The sequence below is a fragment of the Gobio gobio genome (assembly GCF_949357685.1).
Source record: "Gobio gobio genome assembly, chromosome: 5".
NCBI lineage: Eukaryota > Metazoa > Chordata > Actinopteri > Cypriniformes > Gobionidae > Gobio > Gobio gobio.
In genome coordinates this window covers 26789583-26801676 of record NC_137101.1, presented here as the reverse complement: position 1 = coordinate 26801676, position 12094 = coordinate 26789583, and the positions used below count along the sequence as shown (strand labels likewise).

Below are 12094 nucleotides of genomic sequence, written 5' to 3'. Positions count from 1 at the left end.
ATATGGGAAACTCTAGGGTACCAGCCGAAGGTGGATTTTTAACCCTAAGGGTGGCAGGGACTTGCCAAGGGAAAGACACCTGCTCACTGAGGAGGCTTACGGTGGAAATACTCGTGTGGGGGTCGCCGGAGGGGAACCATGCACACGGGGCACCTGGCCAGACATGAGGGTCTGGGCTCGAGAGGGCAGACTGAACTGATGTCGGCGTCGACTGTGCTGGAGGAGCTCAGGGCTCTCGGGGAGCTCACCTGAGGAAAATATTGCACGTATCCAGTCCGTGGAGTGGAATGGCGAGCAAGCGAAGACACCTGAGCCTGGTCCATTACCAGCCACTAGTAGAGGCGAGTACATAGTCGGACACTGGCTCCACTCGGAGATTGTAGAATCTGGCGAATGTGTTCGGTGTCGCCCAGCCTACAGCTCTGCAGATGTCTGTTAGCGAGGCACCATGCGCTAAAGACCAAGAGGAGGCCACACACCGAGTGGAGTGTGCCCTCACACCAAGGGGACATGGTCGACCTTGCTGCTGGTAAGCCAAAACAATGGTGTCCACTATCCAGTGAGACAACCTCTGCTTTGAGAGAGCTCTTCCCTTCCGCTCTCCACCATAACAGACAAAGAGCTGGTCTGAGGTCCTGAAACACTGCGTCATGTCTACGTAAGCGCGGAGAGCGCGTACTGGACAGAGCAATGGGTCTGCCTCCTCCAAAGGCAGCGCTTGCAGGTTCACCACGTGATCTCTGAATGGGGTGGTAGGAACCTTGGGCACATATCCAGGCCGGGGTCTCAGGATCACGTGAGAGTTAGCCGGCCCGAATTCTAGGGACGCTTCGTCAACCGAAAAAGCCTGCAGGAACGCATATAAGTGTAGGCTCCGCGGCCAGCTGTGCGCCAGTGCATCCATGCCGAGCGTGCCCTCGGTCAGGGAATAGTACAGGCTGCAATGGGAAGAGTCGTGGGAGGCAAACAGATCTACCTGCGCGTCGCCGAACTATTCCCAAATCAGCTGGGCCGTCTGGGGATGGAGTCTCCATTCTCCAGGAAGTGGCTGAATCCGTGAGAGCTCGTCGGCTGCACGGTTCAGTTCTCCCGGGATGTGGACAGCACGAAGGGACCTCAGGTGCTTCTGACTCCATAAAACGAGATGGCGGGCGAGTTGAGACATACGGCGGGAGCGTAGACTGCCCTGGTGGTTGATGTACGCTACTGTGGCCGTGTTGTTCGTCCGGACTAGTACGTGTTGACCCCTCAGCAACGCTCGGAAGCGGTGCAGGGCGAACCGTACTGCCAGCAATTTGAGGCAATTGACATGCAGAAGGCGCTGGGGTCCTGTCCAGGAGCCCGTAGCTGCTTGTCCATTGCACATGGCACCCCAGCCCGTGGTGGAGGCATCTGTTGATACAACAACATGCCTGGAAACTCGTTCTAAGGACACACCGGACCGTAGAAAACTGAGGTTCGACCACGGGGTGAGCGTCTGTAAGCAGGCCCGAGTCACTTGTACCCGGAGTGTGCCAGACCGCCATGCCCATCTCGGGACTCGATCGCGTAGCCAGTGCTGAAGCGGTCTCATATGTAGCAATACGAGCGGCGTTACCGCGGCTGCAGATGCCATATGCCCCAGGAGCCTCTGAAACTGTTTCAGTGGAACCGCACTCTTGCTCTCGATTTGACGGAGGCAAGTCAGCAGAGACTGCGCGCGCGCTCGCTCGTAAGCTGCGCGCACATGGTGACCGAGTCGATCTCCATACCGAGAACAGAGGTCCTCTGCACGGGCCAAAGTTTGCTCTTCTCCCAGTTGACCCAAAGGCCCAGACGGGCTAAGTGATGGAGCACTAAATCTCTGTCCGCAAACCTGCTCTCGAGAGTGGCTCATTATGAGCCAGTCGTCGAGGTAGTTCAGGATGCAAACCCCGTGCTGCCGGAGAGGCGCAAGGGCTGCCTCGACAATCTTCGTAAAGATGCGAGGGGACAGAGATAGCCTGAATGGGAGGACCACGTACTGATATGCCCGCCCCTCGAAGGCAAACCGTAGGAACGGTCTGTGTCGAGGTAGGATGGAGACATGGAAGTAGGCGTCCTTCAGGTCGATCGCTGCAAACCAATCGTCCTGACGAACGCATTCGAAAAGGCGTTTCGCTGTCAACATCTTGAACGGAAGCCTGTGTAGGTAACGGTTCAAGATGCGCAGGTCCAGGATTGGTCTTAACCCACCGGTCTTTTTGGGTACAATGAAGTAGGGGCTGTAGAACCCGGACTTCATCTCGGCTGGAGGGACAGGCTCGATTGCACCCTTCGCCAATAGGGTGACAACCTCCGCTCGCATGACAGGGGCATTGGCCCCGACCATAGTAAAGCAGACTCCCCGGAAGCAGGGAGGAGCCTGCACGAACTGAATCGCGTAGCCGCGCCTGACTGTCTTCGCGACCCAGCGGGACAGTCCCGGAATCTGAAGCCAGGCTCCCAGGAACTGCACCAGCGGGGTCATTCGGACTACAGGCGTACCCGGTGTGGGGCAGCGATGCAGTGTTACCGGCCCGGACAAGGGAGGCTGTTGGGCGTTGCGGTGTGGGGGCACGGATAACGACTGCGTCCTGACAGAGGAGACCAGGGAAGGACGCACGTTCCACTGGGGTCTGCTCTGCCAGGGGGCTGGCGACAGAGAGGGATGCGAGTGGCGGGACCCGTGGGTGGCGCGCACCGTCATCACTGATCTCGGGGGGCTCAGGGATGGTAGTGTTAATTCTTTCTTTGACCAAATTAGGGTGAACAAAGGAATCTCCCCCGGCCCTCCACCAGGGGAAGGAGTGGTCCTGCTACCATCTCCTGGAAAGAATTTCCCATCCCTGAGCTGTCCGTCTCAGGAGCGCCGCTTGGCCTGGCGTTTAGCGGGGCGACCTGAGGGGACTGGGACGCCTTCCTACTTCCTTCCTGCTTGGACCAGGCGGGAGGGGCGGGAGCCGGCTGAGGCGACTGTGCTGGCGGCTGGGTGGAGGCAGCAGCTGGCCGCCAGGGCAGTATATGTTTAATAGCCTCAGTCTGCTTCTGGGCGGTTGAAAACTGTTGGGCGAAGTTTTCAACCGCTCCGCCAGCCTGGGATATGGGGACATCGAGGAAACGTGTCCGCTCACTGTCCCGCATATCGGCCAGGTTTAGCCACAGATGTCGCTCCTGGACCACAAATTTGTGGACATCACTTAACCCAGGGAGCGTGCGGTCACCTTCGTCGCCCAGAGGGCGAGGTCGGTGGTGGCACGCAGCTTGTCCATGAGCCCTGGATCAACTCCACCCTCGTGCATGTCCTTGAGGATCCTGGCCTGGTAGACCTGGAGGATCGCCAAGGCATGCAAAGAGGCAGCAGCCTACCCCGCAGTTCTGTGCGATTTCGCCACCAAGGTTGATGTGAATCGACAGGCTTTGGAGGGGTGCTTAGGGTCGCCACGCCACGTTGAATCGCTCTGCGGACACAGTTGCATCGCAACAGAACGTTCAACCGGGGGGACCCCAGTGTACCCATTGGCCGCGGCCCCATCAAGGGTGGAGAAGGCGGAGGTGGTTGCCGAACGGTCACGGGAAGACAGCGGGGACTTCCAGGACCGCGCAACCTCCTCATGCAGCTCGGGAAAGAAAGGTATTTGGGGCAGGGACTGACGTGTGTCAGCGCGGGTCCCCAAAAACCAATCATCGAGCCGCGAGCGTTCGGGACAGGGCAGAGGGTTCCACTCTATCCCTAGACTCGCGGCTGCCCGAGACAACATGGCTGTCAGCTCTGGGTCCGACTCGGGCAATGCTGGTGCGCCCGAAGGCGGCAGCACAGCCGAGTCATCATCCTCAGAGGACTCGAGCCCACCTTGTGATGCGGTGACCGACATCGCATCATCCTCCGGAGCGCCAAACGAGATGCGCGAGGGTGCCGGAGCAGGCCCCGCGATCTCCGCCTGAACACTCACGGGTTGCGGAGCGCTAGAGGGGGGTGTGGCCCAAGGCATGAGCGCCGGGGCTTTGTTCCACACCGTCACCGTCTCGAAGGCTGACAAAGACTCAGTTAGCAGGCTTGAAGGAGTGAAGAGATACTCTTGGCTCCAAAGCAGAAACATAATGCGATGTTGCCAGCGTACTTCCTTATATACCCACGAGGTGGGGCGGAGTTACGCATGCAAATTCCGCATGCCCATGGCATTGGCACTGCCATTGGGCGAGGTTAAATACCTCGAAGGTGATTGGCTTCTAGGCGAAACCCCCAATCGTTAGTCAATAACATACGTCGTAGTGACTGAACGAAAGGGAACCACACACACACACACAAAACTAATACTATGTGATAACTGCAATAAGAAATACATTTTCAAAATTGGTTTTACAAATGACTGGTTTGCAGGTGCAAACCGTTTCTATGACAACATTGAAGATATGATAGGATACGCACCATTCCCTGTGCTGAAGTACTGCTGGCTCTTCATTACCCCTCTCATCTGTGCCGTGAGTTCACATCTTGTTGTTTTTGTGTATTGTCCCAACATCTGCATAGTTTTCTCATTAGTTTACCATTGATTAATTCATGTTTCATTGGCCATCCAGCTATGCATCAATTCCTTCAATACATCAATCTGTGCAGCTTGTCTGTCCCAGTTTGAAGCTTTTTTGTCTTCTGATTCGTTTATTTTTATTTATCTTTTTCACACACTTTTAAAATGACTAGTGTCAAACTATAACTACTTAAAATTTAGATTTACACATTTAGCAGACACTTTTAACTTGTAAAAATAAAATGATTCAGTGATCGCTTAAGGCCGGTTTTAATCTTTTTCCCGTTTAAGCGGGTTTTGCAGAGCTCAGGCTTTTCAAGGTCTTTAAGATACACTGTAAAAAAAAATTACGATTGTACAACAAAAAAAATCTTAGTACCAATTTCCCCTAGCTTTTTTTGCTGACTCAAGTTTTGTAAATAACAGTTATACGAACTGAAAATAAGTTGTCTGTGAGATAAATTTTTTTTAGTTGAGTCAACTTGACATTATTTGTTTTCTGGAGTTATGCAACTGTTCTGTAACAAATCTTTTGCAGTTGAGCCAATTCAAGAAATGTTGTCCATTGGAAACAGAAGTTCTTAAAGTCGGCATGAAACGGAAGTTGAGATCGTCTTTTTCTCCTTATTGTGACGTATATCCGAGTGAAACGGCTTCTGAAATTAGAAAAAATTTAGGGCAAGGCTTGATTTCGTCCTTCAGGAATTGATTGGATCGTTGGAAGTTGGCCGTTGCTAACAAAATGGAGGCAGATTTGAAGTTTGCACTCAGTTGTGGAGAAAAACTTGATCTATCTCTTAAATAAATGTATTTTCTCTCTAAATCTTTTCTACATAATGTTACTGAGCATATTTCCTCACTTTTCGCTGGTTTATGCTACAGATTTTACTTATTTTAAGCCTTTTATGGCTTTATTTCTGTAAAGCTTTTTTCTCAGCTCTCCCTTATAAGGGGGCGCGCCGTAAACGCGTTCACACGCTGCATTCCTCAGTGCGCGTCGTCACGATAAGCTGTCTGTCCGACTATATTGAGTAATTTTTTACATTAAAAAAAGCTTTTATTTCTCATATATTTCTCTCTTTTTGCCTCAAGTCCTTCTTGAAGAAGGTATTGTGTATACCGAGAAAAATGAACACCTAACCACGATCAGTGAGTGACATGTTTCTGAGAGGAGGTGCAGAAACGAGACGGGGCGATAACCCCGCCCTCGCGCCATAGCACATGACCGGGAGAGAAGAGAGGTCGTTTCGATGGGGGAGGGAAAGTTAACATATTTGATTAAAGATTATAAGGGTAAATTAATTTTTAAAAAATAATGAAGTGCACAGATAAATCAGTTATAGTAAACACTACAATATTAATATATAAATACGAATTGTAAAATTTGATTTCATGCCGCCTTTAAGAATTAACAGGTTTAGATGATTTTTTTTTAATTGAAAATCATTTGGTCCTCACCATTTTGGTGATGAGTGTTTCCTTTGGTTGGGCAGTTAGCCTCTTTGTGTGAGTGTGTGGCCTTTGTAACAGTGATTAGCAAAACACAGAATGTGTTGCTTAGAAAGAAATCAAGATTATCAATTTTTCAGCCTCATAAACTCTATCAAAAATCAATAATCTTGTTTCTGACCAATATTTTACAATATTATATATTTTACCAGCAAAACTTTGTTGCAGCAGATCAGACATTCTGAATTTAAAATACATTACAGGGGGTAAAAAAATATTTTGCCACACACAGACATCAAGAATCAGCATATGAATCTCAACAATGGTGACATGCTTCATGCCGCAATGCATGCTGGGAGCCAACACAGTATTAAAATTATGGCTCCCAGCATGCATTGTGGCATGAAACATTGTCACCATTGTTGAGATTCATATACTGATTCTTGATGTCTGTCTGTGTGTCTAAAAAAGTTCCCACAATGTATTTAAAAATCTAAATTTAGAATGACTGATCTGCTTAATAAAAATTTTGTTGATAAATATATTATTCATAAATAATCACTTTCGATCAGGAATAAACTAGTAAATTACTCCCCTTTATGCTGTTATCTGGATCACCTGATCATTGGTTACGGCTTTCTTTGCAACAAATTATGTGTTTTGTTAAACGCTGTTACAAAAACCACAAAGAGTCAAACTGCCCAACTAAAGGAAATGCTCATCACCAAAATGGTGACCAAACATTTTCAATAAAAAAATCTACATCTGAACCTCTTAATTCTTAATTAGAACTTCTGTTTCCAATAGACACAAAATGCTGAATTGGCTCAACTACAAAATATTTGTTACAGAATTGTTGCACCTTTCCAGAAAACAAATAATGTCAAGTTGACTCAACAAAACTTTTTTTTTTTTGTCACAGACAACTTATTTTCAGTTCGTATAACTGTTATTTACAAAAGTTGAGTCAACAAGAAAAAGCTAGGGGAAATTAATACTAAGATATTTTTTGTTGTACGAGATTTTTACAGTGTGGATTTTTGCTGAACCAACACAACAAAATCAGTCATTTCAACTTTTTTTCAAGTTGTGCTTTTTACAGTGTATATATTATTTACAGGATGTTAAATGCATTTTCTGCAGTTTATACTATGCACATTCATATAAAACATATTTCATTGTCCATTGTGAATTTATCGAATCCAGTATACATTTTGAAAGGGAATACAGGAATGTGTTTCTTTTTTCCCCTCAGGCTACTCTGCTGTATAGGCTGCTGGGTAGTAAATCTGTGTCTTCAGTTGATGAATTTGTGCCAGACTGGAGTTACAAGTTTGCACCTCTGCTCACAGTCATTCCTATGGTCTGCATCCCAATCTTCCTGTTCGTCTCTTTAAGAAGGGTAAGAGAAACCCATCAATCAATCCAACCCATCCGTTCATCATCCAGTCGTGCATTCATTCATTCATCCTTCCATGTATCTCAGCCAATTCCATCTGTCGCAGCATCTGTTCTCCATTCTTAATTACTGATATTGACTATTTACAACACATTCTTACTACTAATTTGTCAGATACTGTATGGACGCTTGGTCAGATTATATATATAACTGCATGTGTTCTCAGAGCGGGATAATTTTCCTTAAACAAACCTTAAGTTCTACTCTATTATTCACATAAAGATATCTCCTGAAGACTTGGAATGCAACACAAGTTGTTTGTAATACTTTTATATTTTTTTGGTCAGTTTTTATTTTATTTCTTTCAGCAATTACAGTATTTGCCTGTTACATGTTTTATATTGTTGATAATTGGGTAGGTTTAGGTTAGGGATGGGGTAAGATGATATTTTAAATAAATATTTATACAATCATGTATTTATAGACAAAAAAAAATCCAATGCACTTCTTCAAAAAAGTTAAAAAGCCTTTATTCAAACCATGGCTCCTTGGAAATACAAGTTTGAAACCCAACTTGTCAAGACTCAAACACCTACTGGGATTACTACAAAGGTCCTTCCAGCAAGCAGCACTCCAAGAAAATTAAATGCGTCTTGATCTGACACATAAGGCAAAGTACACTATGATAAAAAGTGACACTCAGTGTCTGAATGTGAAGAGTTGGGAATGAGAATGTGTTGTTCTACCATGTTGTTTTACCATTTAAAGGGATAGTTCACCCCAAAAAGAAAATTATCCCATCATTTACTCACCATCAAGACATCCTAGGTGTATATGACGTTCTTCTTTCAGCCAAACACAATCAGAGTTAGATAAAAAAAAATATCCTGGCTTTTCCAAGCATTATAATGGGAGTGAACGGTATCTTGGATTTTAAAGCCCCAAAAGTGCATCCATCCACCATAAAAGTATCCATACGGCTCCAGGGGGTAAAGGCCTTCTGAAGCGAAGCGATGCGTTTTTGTACGAAAAATATACATATTTATAACTTTATAAACTATAATTACTGGCTTCGGTTACAGACGTACACCAGTCTAGTTCCGGCCGAAGAGTGGTATCTGACCCGGCGCATGACATATCGACGAACGTGGAAGCGCAGAGGATAGAGCAAAACAAAACACCAGTCATCAATTAGAAGTCTCAAACGAGTCTAAAGTCTAAAAAATGTCAGGGGATTTCGATGTAAGAGAAGAGGAGCTTGAGTTTGTTGCCCAGCCGTATTTGTTTGAACCAAGCTTACACTACTACATCCTACGTCATGCGTCGGGTCAGAGGTCACTCTTCCACCGGAACTCACGTACTGCCGGAAGCCAATGATTATAGTTTATGGGTTACAAATATGGATTTTTTTTTACAAAAAAGTAACACTTTGCTTCATGTAAGTCATTTGAGAGTATGGAGAACAAATAGATTACATAATTCACAATGCTTCAAGGGAATGGGTGGTCACTGCAAAATAGTTTTGCTACATTTTATGTTTCCATGGTAACAGAAACTTGTCTGATTGGTGGATCTTTCTTCAGGATTGTGGGTAATGTAGTCCTTCACTGTGAATTGGACAAATGAACATGATGTTATAAAAATGCACTAAAAAATCACATTGACTTATGGATTTTACAGAAACATATATTATCACTTAATAACCTTAGAGCTCATGGTATTTTTTTTTTTTTTTCAAGATTTATAGTGTACTTAATTGTTGAGCAATGAATGGGATTTTTGGGATTTTTTTTAACTTCTGGAACCCTATTGATGTGATCTATATCAACCCATAACTTCAAACACACATTTAATGTATTTAAGGAAATGAATGTAACAATCTCCTTTCCATCTCCTCAGGGTCGGGACATCATCACCCCATCTAGTGACCTGAAGCAGCTCCGACCAAACAGTCCACGCCTCACACTGTTTAATCGTGTAATCATCGAAGCACAGAGATCTCAACACATTCAGGAAGATGGAGCAGAGAAAGCTAACAATGAACACAGCAGTGGAGTTTGAGAAAGCAGAATGATGATTTTATCTACAGATAGGACTTTATATACTATAAAAAGACATAACATATTAGTCATATTAAATATCAATGTTTTTTACCTTAATAAAATGTTACATTTTTTTATTACAAACTATAAATCAGATTACCTGACAATTGTTTTTATTACTGTGTATTAGATTATTCATATGAAATAAATATCACTCAGGATGTCAAACGATCAAAATTAGGTCCTGCTGGAAATCTGTGTTAATATGCATATTTAAGGGTATTCTGTTTTTTTTCCAATGATGTTCTCAGGTGAACTACAACTTTTTCATGAGTTCAATTTGAGGGTTACTGCAGCCGAGGCAATTTAAAACCATTAAATATACGTTTGGGGGGAAAAAACAACTTATATTCAGAAATAATGGTCAACCTCAGTATTCAAGAATTGGAGTGACGTAAAATAAAGTGCTAAAAAAACCTGCCCCAAAAATAAATTTTTCCATTAGTATCCTAAGTTTGTGGTTTGACTATTGAAGCAAAATGACAATATTTCAAGTTTTAAAATGACCATTTTGTGCAGTACAAAACTTTGTAGTTATTAGCAACTTTATATATGAAATTTCATGTTTATAGATCTCAGAATTCATTGTAGTCTAAATATATTAATTTGACTTGTTTACATCTGTTTACATTGTTATCTTGTTATTTTTGTATATGCATTCTTTTCATTTGTCAAAAAAAGAAGTCTGTCATTATATAAACTTTTCTATCCCATTTCTATAAGGAATATAATATTTGACATATTTGAAATATTTCCTTTAATTAAAATTTATTTCATCCTGTCATTTTATTGAAACATCATCTTCTTTCCATTTTTTTAAACTTGACAAATAATTTGTTTAATTTAGGACTTTTTCCGATATATTCTTTGTTGCCACTATACGACATAAAGTAAGTGGACTACCACTCCAAAAACTCAAATTAACTGTTCTGATAAGAACAGTTTTAAATACAGGTGCGCAATCAAGATATTGCTTGAATTTTTGTTTATCATAACTCCTGTACAGTTCAATCTCTCTTTTCCTTCCAGCTAGTCATTAGCTTTTCTTATCAGAGCCTCTCATCCATGTAATCTGAAGGGACATTCAATTAACAAATAATGTCATGTGATGGCTTAAGGGCGTATCACTGCCTGAGTTTATTCTAGGGGACCAATAGGGAGCGGCTCTCAAATGGAGGAGTGTCTAGAATGGTTCGATGTCTGGACATTGCGAGAAGTTCTTTTAAGGTTAATTATTAGCCCCACATTTTGACACTATTTTGTTATTCTGGACTAGGAATCCCAGCATTCATTAATGTCCGAAAACAATTAAAATTTAATTCACTTGCATGAATAATTGATTTTTAGAACTCCTTGAGTCCAATGAACTTGCAGTGGATTACCTGGTCAACATAATTGGTTAATAGAAAGCTGTTAACCTCATGAATCACTTGAAAAGCTATTTGATTATACTTCAATACTGAACAGCATCCAAAACCACCATAACTTAACAAAAACAAAGCATTTAGACACTTTTCAAACAATTATTTCATGAAAATATATCAAACCAAGTTGTATATGTATACAAATATTGCACCTAGTTTATATTAGGTGGCCTTAACTACTATGTACTATAATCATTTGATACAATGCACTCATTGTGTACATACATGTTTTTACATTGTACTTTTCTTTAAATGACCTGCATGTAATTACACCTGTAATTAATTTCTGTAGTTACATTTATAATTACACTGTTGACACTTCCCTTACACCAAACCCTACCCTTAAACTTACCCATACCACCACACCTGTCCCTAACTTTACCCGTATCCAACCTCAATATCAGGAAAAGTGTTTTGCAATACAATATTAAGTATATGTAATAATATAAGTGCAATGTAAAAACATGTACACAATAAGTGCATTGTATCAAATTATTAAATACAATTTAATACATAGTTAAGGCCATCTAATATAAAGTGGGTCCAAGGTAACGATCATATTTAGTACCTATTAAGTACATAGACTAGTGTAGACTAGTGCATATGGGACTGCAAAGTGCAACCAAAATGGCACCTTGTTATTTTGTCTTAACATTATAGTGTAAAACATGTTGAAATAGTTTTTGAGGCAATTATTTTAGTATACTATGATGTCATAATGCTTGCAATGTTATTACTGTATGTACACTGTATTCTGTATTTAAATTTGCTCCCATTATAAATGGTAAATGGACTGCATTTATATAGCGCTTTTAACAGAACAATGGCCATCCAAAGTGATTTACACATTGCCTCACATTCAGCCATTCACACACCGACGGCGGTGTCAGCCATGCAAGGCGCCATCCAGCTCGTCGGGTGTCTTGCTCATGGACACCTCGACACTTGGTCAGGTGGAACCGGGGATCGAACCACCAACCTTCTGGTTTGTAGACAACCTACATGAACCACTGAGCCACTGGAGCCCCATTATGAAGATCTATTAAAAATTTTAAGTAAGGGAAGTTTTACTGTAGCAGTTTTACAGTCTTTTACAATAAAAAAATATGATAATTTTTTTACAGTGTACACAATAAAGAAACCTACTGTAATATACAGTGGGAATGATAAGACTAAAGTGCACTGATCTTTCTG

At 42.9% G+C, this 12094-nt stretch overlaps 1 protein-coding gene across 1 annotated transcript in view; it reads left to right on the top strand.

Moving 5' to 3' along the window:
- The window catches only part of LOC307126602 (sodium- and chloride-dependent GABA transporter 2-like), a 29558-nt gene extending 19290 nt beyond the window's left edge, over positions 1–10268 (top strand). The window contains exons 14-16 of the mRNA XM_079817215.1: positions 4379–4479; positions 7231–7377; positions 9274–10268. Of these exons, the coding sequence (XP_079673341.1) occupies positions 4379–4479; positions 7231–7377; positions 9274–9435 (410 nt within the window). The 3' untranslated portion in view covers positions 9436–10268. The remainder of the gene's footprint in view (positions 1–4378; positions 4480–7230; positions 7378–9273) is intronic.
- Positions 10269–12094: the final 1826 nt, after the last annotated feature.